The 18,073-nt window shown below is 44.4% G+C and overlaps 1 protein-coding gene across 2 annotated transcripts in view; it reads right to left on the bottom strand.

The window, feature by feature from the left end:
* The window catches only part of LOC135196985 (ribosomal RNA-processing protein 8-like), a gene marked incomplete at its 5' end in the record, with an annotated part of 58,855 nt that extends 41,434 nt beyond the window's left edge, over positions 1-17,421 (bottom strand). For both annotated transcript variants that reach the window (XM_064223864.1, XM_064223865.1), the window contains 1 exon segment: positions 15,914-17,421. In XM_064223864.1, the coding sequence (XP_064079934.1) occupies positions 15,914-17,421 (1,508 nt within the window).
* Positions 17,422-18,073: the final 652 nt, after the last annotated feature.

An 18,073-nucleotide genomic window follows, 5' to 3' on the forward strand; every position in this document is an offset into this window, starting at 1 on the left:
ACTGTCTCATGAAGCTCGAAAGAGGATGTGCTCTTGGACACCTCTTCCATGGCCAAGCAAGTACTAATGAAGAGGTGTCGACACTCAGGCCTTAGATGCAGAGTTCTCTGACAGTAGTATGGCAGCGCACTAATCAGACAATGTAGGGTCTTGTTCCAATTATATCCACAAAGTCCTTGTGGAGGGTACTGAAACACTCAAATCTGGCGTCAGGGACCTATGGATTCTGAGTTTCAGATCCCCTTCCCAAGTGCTAGCATTGAAGGCCATGAAGCTCACCTACTTTCTTCATCAAAGCTAGGATAAGCAATGAAGCAAAAGCAGCCTTTGAGTCAGAACTCTGATGATCCATTCAACAGCTCAAACGGCATATGAGCTAGGCTTCTAAAGGTGGGAATTGCAACCCACTAGGAGGCCTGAGTTTCCCAGGTGGGCAAGACTGTTCAAAACTTCTCAAAAGTACAGATTTCTCCCGAGGTTGAGAGATCTACTATTTCCTTCAAATGAATGACTTAGCAAAAGGGCAGCTCTATTGCCCTTAATGGCCAAGACAAAGAAGAGCTCCTCTTGGTGGAGAAGGGTGAGAAAGTCTGCCATATGTTGGATGGAAGCTCTGATTTGAGAGATACCCTGTCAACTACACTGACATAAGATGGTTCATTTCCCCTGGTACACAGCTGCTGAACATTCCTCAAGTACCCATGCATCTCATTATGTGTAGACAAAAAACCCTCTCACTCACAGATGTTTGACAGTCACCAGGTGTGAAGTACCATCAGCTCCACTACTTGGTAATACAGTAAGTCCTTGGGTTACGCTGGTCTCGACTTACGATGTTTCGTGGTTACGAACGCGCCCCCATAAAAATATAAAAAATAATATTTTGCGTCGTTCCGTCTTACGCGGTTTAGCGTCGTAAGCAACGTAAACAAACGCGAACTAGTTCCAGGCGCACGGCGGAAGAATACGCTTTGTGGGGGAGAGGACGGCGTCGCTTCGCTACGCTCATTCCTCGCCCATACGCCATTTTGGTTGTTTACACTGCCTCTCTCTCCCTCGTGTTGTATCGTTTTTGTAACTTTTTGCTCTTTGTTATGGCTCCCAAGCGCAAGGCGGACTCTTCTGATGGTAGTGCATCGAAGAAAAGAAAGGCCATCACCATGGAAATTAAAGTGGACATTATAAAGCGATCTGAGAAGGGAGAAACGCCAACAAACATTGGCCGCTCGCTTGGCCTTAGCCGTTCGACCGTTGCTACCATTATCAAAGATAAAGAGCGCATCGTTGAACATGTGAAAGGATCTGCTCCTATGAAAGCGACAGTGATAACTAAGCAGCGTAGTGGTCTAATAATTGAAATGGAAAGGTTATTGGTGCATCTCCAGCAACTTCTGGAGGTTCTTTTTCTCTTCACTAACCTCCCCCAGTCTCTCCAGCACCGCAGCTTCCTCTCCATTGTGCAAGCCAATCAAACTAATAAAGGTAAGGAATTGTTCTCTCGTTGTTATTGATAGGTATTTACATTAAATCATGTGGTATTTTTCAATGTTCCGACTTACGCTGAAAATCGTGTTACGATGCATCGTAAGAACGGATCAACGTCGTAACTCGAGGACCCCCTGTACCTCTCACATGTGGCTGGTACAGAAGGCTGTGCCATGGGGGAATCTTCTCATAAAACAGCGCCAGTAGGAATAGAACTCCCTTGGTCTGTAGTCAAAATTCAGGGTAGTCAAAGCTTGTTGATCACCTACTGAATCAAACAAAAAGAGAGGAAGGAATAAGCCTCTAAAATGTTCCCATGGATGCTGGAAAAATGTTCTCCAGTGCAACCCATGATCCAGCACAAATGAGCTGTATGTAGGTAACTTCTGTTGTACTGGTTACAGAGAGATCATGGCTGGGACTTCCTATAATTCAGAGAGTCTCTCCGCAATGTCTTGATGTAGGGACTTCATCCCTGTTAGCAGGCTCTGGCAACTGAGGTTGTCTGCCACCCCATCCATAGTGTTATTTGTCAATACCATGGTGTGTCCCATTACATACAGCATTCGGGCCTGAAACTCCCGCTGGGCTTAAAAAGTCACGTTGAGTTTCAGGCCACTGATGTGGTGTCTGTTGTTCTGGTCCCACACTCCAGTAATAACACTCTTTCAGGTGTGCATTCGAACACTAGTAGATGCGTCCGAAAGATGAGCACATCGGGAAGGGGAGTGTCCACTGGCACTCTTAGAGAGGTTCCTGTCATCTAGCTACCAAGCTAGCTCTCTCCTCACTTCCTCCTACAGTAGAAGATGAAAGAGGTGGGTCGCTTGCCAGATCCATCCACCTTCGTCCTATGCAAAAGGGTGTGAAGGTGAACCTGCCCTTGAGGAACCAATTCTATAATGGTGACAGGTGAACCAGAACAATGTGTCACTGTTGAGCAGGTTGTTCCTGCTGAGACAGGAACTTCTGAACTGCGGGAGGACTGATGGGTAGGTACGTATTGAGCATACACATCCCTTAAATTCCTGAACAGCAAGAAATCACCCTTCTGAGGAATTGAGACCAGAATGGACCATTCCATCTAAGGCCAGTTCTGGTAAATGAACTGATTAAGTTGGAAGAGGGGTAGATGACTCCCACAGTGCCTTAACTTCTTCAAACAGGGTGAGGTCTTTCCATAAGCCAGGAACGAACATTCAGAACTGGACTGGAAAGGGGTGAGGGATGACGAAGACTAAGGGCAGCAGAACCATATCTGCCAGGCATCCATTACCCACACTTCCACTCCATGTCACTGCCAAGCTTGACCAATGGTTTGACAGGCACAACACCCATCAGAAGCAACTAGGAAGGAATGCTGCACCTCATTGTCCTCCTTCTTCTCCTGGGGTAGAAGAAATCTGGGTACCTTCACAAGGAGTTGAGGAAGTCTAGGACTTTCTCTGACTGAAGGGAAAGGGCCAGCTTGACCCAAAGACCTAAAGGACTTAGCTTTTGCCTGTGAATGAGCTGAAGCCTGTCTACTACAGCCTCCCCTTCTCTCCAGCAAAGAAGGGGAGGGGGGAAGAATCCTAGAATCAGTCAGTCCCCGAGTGTCAAAGCCAACTTGGAATTAACTGACCTAGAAGTTTAAAGCAACATTGTGTCTTGCCCCCACCGGTTGCTGTCTGGTGGAGGAGGTACATAATATCACTACCTCCCAGACAAACAGTCTCGAAGGCAGCATTCTTCTCAGCTGTATGCAGGCTCAAGGATAAAAATGATCTTGGTCAATGATAGACTCACTGGAATGTTGCTCTGGCAACTGAGTCTGGTGCTGTTGTCTCCAACAGGGGGGAAGGAGCACCTGCATGCTCCCTGCTCACCTTTCTTCAATGGCGTGCGTTGATGGCTGGGACTTCGTCCATAGACCCAATAGTCCAGCTACTGTGGGACTAAACCTGGTTTTAATGTCTTAAATTAATTTTTTTGCTAATTCTGCTTGCTAAGATCATCTGTTTTAAGAAATGTTTTATTGGACAGCTGTCAGGATTAAGCACTTCACAACATAATATCAAAAAATAAATATTTCAACCTTTTCATCCCAAAGCATTTTTTCATGATATTCACAAAAGTTTTTTCAAATCGCAATCACTCCCTTATTTTTTAAGATAGAAAACTCTTTCTGGTCTCATTTGAAAGCTAAGTTGTACTCATCAAAAAGTGTGAAAAATATACATAATTACCGTATATTTCGGCGTATAAGTCGACCCTTTAGCCCCAAAAAATCATGCCAAAATTAGGGGGTCGACTTATCTACCGGTAACAAAAAGTGAATCTTTATAATTTTGGCATATCGGTACAGGAATCCAGGCTTTACAGTTGGCTAATAACAATGACAGCCTTGTTGAGGTAACTATGTATGTAAATACCAGTATTAAAAACATTTCACACTATAATACGACAATAATAATACATTAGAACATCCATTACCTTAAATAAAATGAAACAAATCAAAGTAACTTGAAGAAACCCCAATCGCACAGCAAGTGTAAACATTGCGTAGCTATTTGTAGTACAGTAATTGAGAAGGATGCGTTCACTCTGACAGTTTTGTATTTACCGGGGTATTGTTCAAAAACATTTTATGGTATGAAATCTTTATCACTTTAAATAAAATAAAAAAAATTGTATTTAATAGTAAATATGTATTTAAAATCCTTCAAAATTACTTGAGTCATCGTCACTTGAATTAAACAATTCATCAGACAAATTATCATTCACGGTTTCATCATAAGGATCCCAGTTTGAATCTGGTGAATCAACTGCAGGTTCGTTTTCCCTCAAATGAGCCTGTTTATTCCATAGAAGAACCAATGGTCAAGGAATATTCCAACATAATAATAAAATACCGGCACGTCGTTTTAACAACCCAATCAAAACATTAACTTGAGTGACAGTTTGTACATACATATATACGTAGGCTGTTATGCAGCGTTAGTTAGCGCTTTGTTTGTTTACATTACACTCGAGTAACGTATCTTTCGTTTCGTCATTTCTCATCATATTTGCCGGTATTCATCTTTTATATATTACACAGATTTGTTAATATACCGAGTATATTACCTGTATTTCTTATGGTAAGTAGAGCAACATATGTACCGTAATAACATGTTATTGTTATTATACAATTAAGTTTGTTCATACTTACCTGGCAGATATATATATAGCTGTATTTTCTGACGTCCGACAGAAATTTCAAAACTCGCGGCACACGCAGTGGGCGGCCAGGTGGTAGTACCCATTCCCGCCGCTGGGAGGCGGATATCAGGAACCATTCCCATTTTCTATTCATATTTTTATTAATGTCTCTGTCTCCTGAGGGGAGGAGGGCGGGCACTTTAATTATTATATATATCTGCCAGGTAAGTATGAACAAACTTAATTGTATAATAACAATAACATTTTGTTCATGCCACTTACCTGACAGATATATATATAGCTGAATCCCACCTTCGGATGGTGGGAAGAGACAGAATAGGATTTTTTAGGAAACTTAAATTAAGTAGATGATATACATCTTGGTTCCTTACCTGTTTGCAAAGTAGACTATGTGATTACTGTCACGTAAGGCTGCTTTTGCTTAATCACAGAGTTGCCAGCCAGGTGGAGACCTGTAGTGCTGGTGCGCTCTGGATGATCTGTAAACGGGTGCGAGACCTCAGCGTGACAAGATCATCGAGGCCATACAAATGAGGGCAACGAAGCAACTGACCACCACCTGACCAACTAATCACAAAAACCCCTTAAAACTAACTAAAGGATGGGAGATCTTCACATAAGACTCACCACAACCTAAAAACACAACAACCTAACTTAAACCTAACTAAGGGATAGGGAAAGAGCTACTTCCGGACCCCAATACTGTGTCCGCAGAAACGTATGGCCCCAGTGCATTACAATCGTCATAGATCGTTCTCACATCCCTTAGGTAATGTGAGGCGAAGACGGAGTTACTCCTCCAAAAGGTGCAATCAAGGATGTCCTTGATTGACATGTTCTTTTGGAAGGCAAGAGAGGTAGCGACGGCTCGTACTTCGTGCGCTTTTACTCGGAAGAGGCTCAAATCAGTCTTCTGGAAAGATGAATGAGCCTCCCGAATGGTGTCCCTTAGAAAGAAAGCAACAGCATTCTTCGATAAAGGTAACTCTGGTCTCTTTACAGAGCACCAGAGGTTACCTGAGGGACCTCTTACCTCTTTCGTTCTATGCACGTAGAACTTGAGAGCCCTGACCGGGCACAGGACTCTCTCTGGTTCTTGGCCCACCAGACTTGACATACCCTTGATCTCGAAAGACTTCGGCCAAGGGTTCGAAGGATTTTCATTCTTCGCCAAGAAAGTTGGGTTCAACGAGCAGACAGCATTGTCCCCTTTGAATCCCAATAACTTGCTAAACGCTTGAATTTCACTAACTCTCTTAGCCGTCGCAAGAGAAGTTAGGAAAAGAGCCTTCCTTGTCAGGTTTCGAAGAGACGCTGTCTGAAGCGGTTCGAAAGTGCTCGACATAAGGAATTTAAGGACTACATCCAGGTTCCATGATGGAGGTCTCATTTGAGGAACCTTCGAGGTCTCGAAAGACTTTAAAAGGTCATGAATATCCTTGTTGTCAGACAGGTCGAGGCCTCTGTGCCTAAAAACCGCTGACAACATGCTTTTATATCCCTTGATGGTAGGGACCGCTAATTTCTGCACATTCCTGAGAAAGAGCAGAAAATCAGCTATCTGGTTCACAGAGGTCGAGGAAGAGGAAACTCCCTCCTTTTTACACCATGCCCTGAAGGAAGCCCACTTCGATTGGTAAACAGCTCTTGTGGAAGCACGTCTCGCATGTGCGATTGCTCTCGCAGCTGCTTTTGAAAAACCTCTCGCTCTGGCCAACTTTTCGATAGTCTGAACGCAGTCAGACCCAGAGCGGAGAGGTTTTGGTGAAACCTTTCGAAGTGAGGCTGTTTGAGTAGATCTTTCCTCCAGGGCAATGTCCTTGGAAAGTCTACAAGGAAAGACATGACCTCTGTGAACCATTCTCTCGCTGGCCACATCGGAGTGATCAGGGTTAACCTCGTCCCTTCCGAGGCCGCAAACTTCCTCATGACTTCCCCCAGAATCTTGAATGGTGGGAAGGCGTATAAGTCTAGGCCCGTCCAATTCCAAAGCAAAGCGTCTACCGCGATTGCTTCTGGATCCAGGACCGGGGAGCAGTAAAGAGGAAGTCTCTTGGTCCTTGACGTTGCGAATAAGTCGACCAGTGGACGTCCCCACAACGTCCACAGGTCTCGACAAACGTCTTCGTTCAAGGTCCATTCCGTCGGTAGGACTTGGTCCCGACGACTGAGAAGGTCTGCCCTGACGTTTTGCACTCCTGCAATGAATCTCGTCAGGATAGTCACCTTTTTTCTCTTTGCCCACAGCAGAATCTCTCTCGCTAGGGAAAACAACGTTCTGGAGTGTGTTCCTCCCTGGTTTTTTTAAATAAGCGAGTGCTGTGGTATTGTCCGAGTTTATCTGAACAATCTTGTTCTCCAAACTCTTTTCGAAGAACTGCAGGGACAGAAATACTGCTGCCAGTTCTTTGACATTTATATGCCAGGCTACCTGTTCCCCTCTCCAGGAGCCTGACACTTCCTTCCCCCCTAGTGTTGCTCCCCATCCTGTGATGGAAGCGTCTGAAAACAACACTAGGTCGGGGCTCAGAAGACTTAGGGACGCCCCTCTTGAAGCTTCTGAGGGTCCAACCACCATCTTAGGTGGTTCTTGATTGGAAGCGATATTCTCAATATGGCATTGAGATCGTCCTTGGCCTTCCACTCGTCCGCAAGGAAAAATTGGAGAGGCCTGATGTGCAGTCTTCCCAAGGAAACAAACAAACCTTTCTAGCGAGGAAATGGTCCCCAGCAGACTCATCCATTCCCTCGCCGAGCAAGTCTCTTTCCTTAGAAAGGCTGAGATCTTTTCTAAGCCTAGCCGCTGACGTTCCTGGGACGGAAACGCTCGAAAAGCCACTGAATCCATCTGAATCCCCAGATACACGATGGACTGTGTTGGGGTCAGATGCGACTTTTCGAGGTTGACCAGAAGTCCCAGGGACTTCGCTAAGGCTAAAGTGAACTGCAAGTCCTTCAGACACTTCTCTCTCGACGACGCTCTGATCAGCCAGTCGTCGAGGTACAGGGAAACTCTTATTCCCTGAAGAGTGTAGCCACCTCGCTACGTTCTTCATTACTACTGTGAACACCATCGGAGCCGTGGTCAGTCCGAAGCACATAGCTCTGAAACTGCCATACTTTGTTGTCTAAGACAAACCTTAGATACTTTCTTGAAAGAGGGTGGATCGGGATGTGAAAGTACGCGTCCTGCAAGTCTAAGGATACCATCCAGATCGCCCGGTCTCAACGCTCCCAGAACAGAATGAGGCGTCTCCATCGTGAATTTGTTCTTTTCCACGAAAAGATTGAGCCTGCTTACATCTAGAACTGGACGCCAACCTGACAACTGCTTCGGTACTAGGAAGATTCTTTTGTAAAAACCTGGCGACCCCAGGTCCGCGACTTGTTCCACCGCTCTTTTGTCGATCATCTGCTGAAGGAGATCGAACAATACTTTCTTCTTTTCTCCCTGATAGGATGGAGAAAGGTCTCTGGGAGTCGTAGAAAGAGGAGGCAGATCTAAAAAGGGGATCTTGTACCCCTGCTCCACGATCTTGAGGGACCAAGAGTCCGTGTCTCTCTCTCTCCACTCACGCAAAAAACTGCATTCCGTCTGGCTCCGACTGGTGTCTGAAGGACATGCTTCTCACTTGGAAGGCTTTGTCTTAAAGGAAGCTCTTCCTCGTGAAAACCCTCTCCCTCGAGGAGCTGCTCTCGAGGGGGGAGCCCCACGAAAGGGCTTTACTTTCTTCGGCGGTCGAACCGCAGCTGAAGAGGTTGAAGGTACGGCTGACCGTCTTGTAGACTGGGCCAAAAGGTCCTGAGTTGCCTTCTCTTGTAAGCTGTTCGTCAGGTCCTTTACCAAAGTCTGGGGGAAGAGATGGTTCGAAAGAGGCGAAAACAGCAAATCCGCTTTCTGAGCTGGAGTCACCGAACGAGCTGTGAAGTTGCACAGCAAAGCTCTCTTTTTAATAAAGCCGTTCCAAAATGAGATACGAGCTCCTCCGAACCATCCCTGACGGCTTTGTCCATACATGCTAACACGCTGGACAGCTCCCCCAGACTGAGAGATTCTGGGCTTCTCGCTTGCATATCCAGAACTCCCAAACACCAGTCAAGGAAGTTGAAGACTTCCAGCGTCCTGAGCAGACCCTTCAAAAAAAAAATGATGGTCAGTCTCCGACGCGGTCCATGTTACCTTAGCAGAGGGTAAAAGCGACCTCCTCTGCAAATCCACTAGGCTGGAGAAATCTCCTTGAGCCGAAGAAGGGATACGAACTCCCACTTCATCTCTTTGGTTTCTATACCAAATGCCCCCTTTTCCACTAAGTCTAGTTGGAGGCAAGGCGAAGGTCGTCTTGCCTTGGTCTCTCCTTCGTACCATCCAATCCTGGAGCTTTTTAAAAGCACGTTTCGTAGAGAGAGAAGTTTTCATCTCTACAAACTCCGGGGTTTTTCCAGTTTTAGATGAAGAAAACTGCGAAGGAGGAGACTTGGGAGCTGCGGGCTGAAATTTGTCTTCAAAAGAAGAGCGCAAGAGTCGTACGAGGACTTTATAGTCCGAGATAGACGGGGCTGTAGCCGGTTCCTCTTCAAACCGATTCAGCGAACTACTTAGCTCTCCTTCTTCTCTAAACGGAAGAGGAGACCGTCTGTCAGGAGAGGGCGTCCTGATGTCAGGTCTTGGCTTGATCAAAGGACCCCTATCCTTGCTAGAGGCAGCCTTATTTCGGCTGTCTTCTTTATGACGCTTACTGCTCAATGAAGGTAGAGCGTCCTGAGGAGGACGAGCGTCCTCAGCGCCTTCCGCAGCAGTCTCACCTGCCCGAGAAGCATCCTTACATTTCTTCTTCGCTGGCATACGTGCCTGTGCGCGTAAACTAGCGTCTGGGTGTAAGACTTCTTGGTCAGAATCCCCAAAAACGTCATGAAAGGCGGCCTGAACGTCCTGGCGAGCTTCCTGCCAAGCGTCCTGCCGAGCGTCCTGGTGAGCGTCCTGCCGAGCGTCCTGTCTAGCGTCCTGGCGAGCGTCCTGACGAACGTCCTGCCTAGCGTCCTGCCAAGCGTCCTGACGAACGCCTGCTAGCGTCCTGCCAAGCGTCCTGACAGCGTCTTGACAAGCGTCCTGAACGGAACGTCCTTGCCAAGCGTCCTGCCGAACCTGACAATCGTCCTGCCGAACGTCCTCGTAAAGAGCGTCCTCCTCAAAAGCGTCCTGACGTAACGTCCTTCTAGAGGACGAACGAGATCGGCGAATCGCCGAAGGAGAAGAGATCGGCGAACAAGACGAAGTAGGTGAAGGAGAAGGAGACTGCTTAGTCCTCTTGACAGGCAGTCTAAGGTCCTTCCTCCGCTTAGGCTCGACTGCTGCTGGGCGAGTCCTCTGAGCCATAAGCGAGGATAGCTGGTCCTGAAGGGACAAAAGAATGTTCTTCGTTGGGGAAGAATGAACAGAGGAAGCAGGACTGATCTTGTGAGAAGACGAGGGGCGAGGGGAACGCCCTCCTTCCTTCTACAGGTACAGCTACCTGCTTCTCAGGTATACGCGCCTGTGCACGCAACCTAGCGTCCTCATCGGAGGAGATCCTACCTCTCTTCTGAGGCGGAAAAACGTCATACGCGTCCTCCGACGAAAGCGGCGAAAGAGGACGTGAAGCGTCCTCCGCACGAAACGTCCTTTTCAAAGGACGAGAGTCTCTCCGAGCGCTCCACCCCTTGCGCGGGGAGGACGCTTCGGAGGACGAAAAGCACTCTTTCAGGACGCGCGCTCGTGCACGGTCCTTGGCAGCCTGGGTCTTTGCTACAGGGTCTGCCGAAGGGACGCCAGATCGGTGGGAAGCCCCCGTAACCCTCTTGCGGCTTTCGACATACCTACTCCCTGGGTCTTGGGAGTCTGATAGAGGTCTAGGCCTAGAGGCATTATGGGGCCGATCTGACGCCCCCTCCACAACACTGGGGGCACGATCACACACTTGCACCGAGCCAGTTTCTAAGGCTTTCACTTTGGTCTCCAGAGTGCGAAGAGACTCTAAAATCAGAGAGAGCGCATTCGCTTCTCCCACCCCGCACACAGAATCAGAGCCCGAAGGCAACACAGGTTTAGGGGTTGTAAACACTACAGGTGTTAATGCAGGAGAGATGTTAGTCTTACCTTTGGAAGAACCACTCCTGGAGGAAGACCTCCTGATCCTATCGCGCTCCAATTTAAGGCGATAGGACTCATAAACTCTCCATTCATCATCGGTCAATTTCTCACATTCATTGCACCGATTATCAATCAAACAATTAAGCCCCCTACAACTCATACATACTGTGTGGGGGTCTACCGATGCTTTCGGTAGCCTCACCTTACAATCAGCCCTCACACACACTCTGAAACTCACAACACTTGATCCAGACATATCTTATATAGAAAAGTCAATCCAAAATCAAAAAACGGTCCACTATCGCGCATGCCAATTCAACAATCCAATTCAATACCAAAAAAAATCAATCAGATACTTAAAAGCGAGTCAATTTCCAAAAAATCCTGAGCAGAGGTCTGTAAACAGATGTTTACCGACCGGCGACAGAAAAAAATATGAATAGAAAATGGGAATGGTTCCTGATATCCGCCTCCCAGCGGCGGGAATGGGTACTACCACCTGGCCGCCCACTGCGTGTGCCGCGAGTTTTGAAATTTCTGTCGGACGTCAGAAAATACAGCTATATATATATCTGTCAGGTAAGTGGCATGAACAAAATTCAGGTTATTTTATATGATACCTTTTACCCTGCTGCTTATTTTGAGGGTACGGTTGGCCTCACATTTTATAGGTCGACTAATATACCCGATATTAGTTAAAATCATAAAAATTTACTCAGAATTGGGGGGTCGACTTATCTTCCGGTCGACTTATACGCCGAAATATACGGTAACTGAATCAGTGAAGAGCTGTGGAAACAGGCAAGAGTTCACATAACTTCAATATCAATGTCTCTTGAGCTTGCTTGAAGCCCTATAATTTTATAGTAAATTAAGTTTGTACATCATATACATGACAACCATCCACATTTATAGATTTTTTTTGTGACAATCATAGTTTCTGTCTTCTTTGGTTTGGTGTCAAAGAATCCTTGAGGTAGTTTTCTCTCAAATTCTTCCAACTGTCTGGTACCAATTTCAACTGCTTTGTCAACATTTACGGATGGTAGTACAATCCCTCCATTTACTACATTAATTAATCCCTCTTGATGTTGTTCAGGGTTTAGTGGGTTTATGCAATGACTGAATTTTATCAGTAGTGAGTCTTGCTGTGCCTTTCTCTTTGTGAACTGTATGCACGTTAGGTGAGGGTTCATATTCTCTAATATTTAATGTCTTCAACTATCTTGACACATACATGCAAGCTAAATGCCCAGGTTTTCAGTGTTTCAGGTCTCAATGCATTTCCAATTATTCCACCTTTACCATGATCAAACCTCATGAAGGTAGTTTCAATACACATATCACTCCATATACCATTCCAAACACCTTGTTTATGCCTGATGACATGTGAACCTTTCATGAAGTGTTTAAGGACATCTTCAAGTAAGGATGACATGTTTCTCAGGTAATATACATAGTCCGTACCTTGCCTAATTTACATAAATGCCTGGAAGCAAAGCAGTAATACAGTATTATAAGTTCAACAGCATCAGGTGAAGAAGCCAACATTTTGTTCAGCCACAAATAACTTCATTACCAACTTTCAGCTTAGCAGTGCGACTTCTTGTTGCCAGGTCTTCTACCACAGTCAAAAGGTCATCATGAGAACCTACATCTTGGCTGACAATATCTCTCAACAGCTCTTCAGTTATTAAGCATGGAGCTCTCATATTCATTGGGAACTTCTTTCCACTTATTTTTCCAACACATCCAAACACAGCTTCGAAAATTTCTGCTGGACCAGATCCTGCCATCAATGTTCCAACAGCACCAATACAGCTCATTAACATAAACATTCCCCCTAATCTGGGAATAAGATTTGAAAAGAGACTTGGATATGCACACATGATAGTGTAGTTACTGTTTCATCCTCCCAGCGCCCCATGGTGATCAGACTAATATCAAAGAAATATCTTTTAGCCTGGTCTTGTAGCCAGGTATTATTATGACAAGGGATAGAATATAATGGACTCAAAGACAAGAAGGCATTTTATCTTGTCTTCAGTGAAGCTGTACCCAGTTTCCTACATCACAACCTGTAGAAGTGACTATTGCGCATGCATATCAGCCATCTTGTTTTATGATCGGTCTGGTTTAAAGACCAAGATCCATTACTCCTCTGGTCAACACATCGTTGGTCTATTCAGCCCCTCAATGACTTGGGGACTACAAAGAGTCAGTTGTAAATTCCTCTGTGCCGTGATCTACTACTTCCACTGCTCGTCAGTGGATAAGACTGAACCTCTTGCGAGAGGGAAATATGTCTCTCGGATCCTACCAAGTATGCTGTTAACGCTACCGGAAAACTGGACAACGGCGGCTTCTGTAAGAGAGGGATAAAAAAAATCTTCCCTTAACACCAGAATCATCCAAGGATCCGCACCTCTATGGCTCCATTCCCTCCAGAAAAAATTTACTCTGCAGATCCACCAGTATTTCTCTTACCGTCACCTGTGGAAAGAGATAAGCGTTGTCCAAAGGAGACAACAAAAGCGCAGACTTCTGAGTGGTTGTAACTCCCTTTGGAGGTAAACGAGCACCACAGCTCCCTCTTTTTAAGCAAGCCCCAGTGAAAAGAGAGGCAATTTCACTGGAGGCATCCGTTACTGCCTTGTCTGCACATGAAAGCACTCCCAATCAATTCTCTATCTTCGTCGCCAATGCGCCCACCGTCTAGTCTGAGAAACTAAATACTTCCAAAATCTTGAAAATATTCTTCACCAGATGGTCTATTTCTGGCAAAGAAAAGAATACTTTGGCCGCTCTGAACGCTGAATGTCTGGTTGAGTCCACTAAGGTGGAGAAATCTCCCTGGGAGGAGGCAGAAACTCCAAGGGAATGAGTCTTGCCTGTCATTTAGTATCTGTATCGTTTCTTAATAAGTCTTGAAGGAGGAAATGTGAATGTAGCCTTGCCAAGATCCCTTTTACTAGCCAACCAATCTTCCACCTCTTTCAACGCCATCTTGGAAGAGGAGGACAAAACCATCTGAGGAAGTTCTTCTACCGGAACTTTCCGCATGAGGAAAGTAGAGGCGGGAGCTGCTGGTTTCCCTGGAGAGAAGAAATCTGAATAGTTCTCTAAGAAGAAAGCCATCAGAGAAGCATAAGCTGAATGAGGATGGGTCTCTTGCTCTACTGCTTCATCCTCCGAGGAAATAGGAGACTACATACATACTCTCCTTATTGTCTAAAGGTGCTTTATTCTTCATAAAATTCATCAGCTTCTCAAGATGACGTTTCAGTGGGGCCAATGTCTCTTCCACGTATACCACTGTAGGATCGGGAGTGGAGTCTGGTACTGAAACGGTTGCTATTGGCACCAAGCACCCTAGATCGGATGTAACTCTGGGCGCCGAATGAGACAATGTGGGCACCGAGCAGGAAGCAACGGGCGCCGAGCTGCTTGAGAGGGGAGTCGGGCGCCCAGGTGCAGGCGTTACCTGGTCCGATATGGGTGCTAATGGGCTAGGAGAGGCTTAGTGGTGTACAGAAGCAGTCACTACGAAATCATCATGTGGTGAATGCCTGGCAGATAAAATGGGATGAAAAGATGAATCCTGGAAGCTACAAGACGGCTGTATACTTCTTAGCAGGAGGTGGAGAGCCGTCACAGAGCGAGGAATGTCTCTTCAGCAGCTTAGGAGATGATCTGTGCCGACGACGTCTCTTTTCTGGTGACGACACTGAGGATTCTGACGACAGATGAGTAGCACTGAATGAGACACCTTCCAATGGCGCTCTGCCACTCCCTGTGAACCGACAACGGGGCAAACCCCTCCGGCATCCCTTGGACTTCTGGTATGTCTTCTCCCTGGTGCCGGGGAGCGGGACAGTGACCTTTGTCTAGGAGAACCAGTGGGCTGAACAGCCAGCTCCTCAGATAGCACAACACTATCACTTATCACTGCACTTCTGAGAGGTGCGCTCTCCACAAACGATCTAAAAGAAGCGCCAAGATCTACAAACTCCTTAGCGAGAAAATAAAATTTGTTCTCAAAATTATCGGGGCTGGCAATGGTGTCAGGTTTGGAATCACAGGAGCCTGAAACAGGAGTCACTGGTAAAGAAGTGCGAAGGCTAATGATCGGGGAAGAGATAGGTTGAGCAGGAGTAGGAAAGTCCTCAACTACTGAAGGAGAACTCTCTACGCCAGCCTTACTTTCGGCTCAGAGAATCACCTTTCTCTTCCTACCCCTGGCTAACTTATCTAAATGAGAATTCAAGGTTTTCCATTTAGCTCCATCCCAATGTACACACTCTGGACACGATAGATCCTTAGAACAAGTCTGCTCCCCTACATTTGATACACTTAGAAAGTGAATCGTAAGGAAATTTGGTTAATCTGGTTCTACATCCTTCCGAGTAATACCTAATGCTTGAGATACTAGAATCTGACATAATTGAGTGATAGCTACGTACAGTGGTCCCCCGTATTTGTGGGGAATGCGTACCAAACCCCCCCAAGAATTAGAACCTGCGAATAGCTGGAACCCTTAAAAATATGCTTAAAATCTTGCATTTTGTTAGTTAAAACTCAAAAAAAAAAAACCACTAAAAATGTTTATACTTGGGTTTTTTAATAGTTTTATCACAAAAAGTGCATCTTATGATGAAATTAATAATAATAAAAAAAAGGAATTTGTGGATATTTCTCAAAGAAAAATACCGCAAATAGGCAAATTTTCCGTGAATAATGAAGGGAAATGTTCCTGAGAGAAATTCGTGAATGCGTGAGTCCGCGAATCTGGAGAACTGTAAACAAACTGCAAAATATGCAAGTAGTATGTCACCAAAGAATACTGCAATTAACCCCAAAGATGACAAAAAAATTGACCACCAGAACCACCGATGTTAGTCGGAAGCTGGCAGCAAACGAATTGGTTCTCTCTGCAGTTTTGTACCTATCGGTCCCGAAAGTGGGTGGGTCCTATACACCTACGCTAGCGATGGTGGCGTCACCACAAAATTTGTAAGATTTGACTGCCGGGGTAATGAGCTTTCAGCTATAGGTAATTACTTGGTAAGTTACATGTGTAAAAATTTATTTTCTTACCTGAATCTAGCAGCATTAAGCTGATTTTTCATTTTTTCTCTTAATTCTTCTGCAGCACTGAGTGCAGGATTTCCTGATGCTGCTTTTGTGTCATTACTGTTGTTCTCTTCTGAGTTTTTAAGCATTCTATTCAAAATATCCTTGTCAAACTTGGCCCCTTCCTTCTTGCCCACAGTAGGATTAAGTGGATGTAAAGGCTTTTTGTTATTCTTGCCTACAGCAGACAAACTTTTGCTTCCATCTGTCAAGGAAATAATTTTGCTTTTATCCTGACTACTTTTTGAAGCTTTTTCTTTACCTGCAACTGCTTTCTCTGATAAAATGGTTGTCTCCTCTAGTGCCTCATCTTCAATGTATTCATCTTCAGAACCTGAATCGCTGATATTTCCCAAAAGCAAAGTTTCCATGCTACCTGAGGATTCTGCATCGTATGCAATGCCATTGTTCACATTAGAAAAATCTAATTTATTTAGATAGTCCTCCAAATCTTCTCTAAGTTTACTATCCACTTCCTCATCATCTACGTCTTTGGATTCCTTGTCGCCTAACGCTTCCTGAATATTACAAATACCAGAGTCTTTGGAACTTTTATTTTTCTTCTTAACACCATTTGTTTTTGTCTTCTTCTTTGCACTTTCATCATTTAACAATTTTCTTTTCTTTCCTTTTTTATTATCAAGACTTATTTTTTCGCTAATTTTGCTATCTTTTGTTATGGATTCTGAAGCCTTCTTCCCTTTCTTCTTTGAAGTCATGTTTGTGCTACAATTATTACTTTCAACATCAGGAGTTACACTCTCCTTTATTTGATCAGATGGGAGAGTGCTTTTTTTTTTCTTTACTTTATGACTTTTAGGTTTTATCTTGTCATCAGCTTTTTCTAGAATAACCTTGTGACCTTTATTAGGATCTAATTTAAGTGAATTCAACTGTGGTTTGTTAGTCGTCTCCAAAATGTCATTAGTGGCTTTGTCATGTTGTTGCCTTACTTCATTATTAGTGTCATTCTCACTGCCAACAGAATTACTAACACTGATCACTTCATGGTGAGAAGACTGTTCTTGAAATTCCCCATTAACCAAAGTGACATTTTTTTTCTTATTCTGTTCAATATTTAGTTCCTTGTACCTGTTTCTTTTGTTGGCATTTTTCTTTTTCTTTTTCTTTTTCACTGGGGTCCTGACAGGGTCAGCATGATCCTCTGCGTTATCTAAGCTATTCACATTATCAGAGTTGGAGTTCTTCTCGGCCAATTTCTTCACATTGCTCTTGTTATTACTCTTTGGTGTATTAGATGTATTGCTTTGCCCACCTTCTGAAGTTTTACCATCTACTTCAGATTCTTTCTCTTTTGGATATTTATTCTTTTTATTCTTTTTAAGAGTATTAGCTACTTCTGTCCCTTCCTCGGCATGCTTTTGTTTTTCTTTTCCTTGCCCTATCTTACTGTCTATCTTAGATTTCTTCTTCAACCTCTCGAGACTGGTTTCCAGTAATGAAGAGGACACCTGAAAATAATCCATAAGTTAACAGTGAATAAGCAATGATGAAATGCATAAATTTTTTTACTTTTAGATGCAGGTCCCTCCTTCACATTACCTCCTATAATATTTAATAAATAAAAGAAAAAATATAATGAACCATGAGTAATTATAGTTCTGTATATATAAACCTCCAAATTTGCTGATACATACGTACTATTGATTAAAATTCAGAAAAGATATTAAGTAGTACACACAAAATAAGTGAAAACCAAAGAAAAAGGCTTCCGACAATAAAATAAAAATAAAAATCCCCCACCTGGACAAGATTAAGACAGTGACCTAGACCCTTGGAAAATCTAACTCTTTTGCCTTTACCTATCCAAATACCTTGGCCAAATCCCTGATTAACGTCCAACAAAAGACATCCCCAGGGACACAGGAGTATACAAAATCCCATGCCTGGACTGTGACCAATCTTACATTGGTTTTACAGGAAAATCACTTCCCCCGAGATTACAACATTAACAGTCAGTTAGGCATGGACAACAGAGCTCAGCTATTTTTAACCATATGAATAACCATACCCAGAGAATAAACTGGAATTTTTCTATGAGAAATATCCAAAAATTCCTGTTTTTTTTATCAATTTCATCATAAAAAGCACTTCTTGTGATAA

The sequence above is a fragment of the Macrobrachium nipponense genome, chromosome 18 (genome assembly GCF_015104395.2).
Source record: "Macrobrachium nipponense isolate FS-2020 chromosome 18, ASM1510439v2, whole genome shotgun sequence".
NCBI classification, from domain to species: Eukaryota; Metazoa; Arthropoda; class Malacostraca; order Decapoda; family Palaemonidae; genus Macrobrachium; species Macrobrachium nipponense.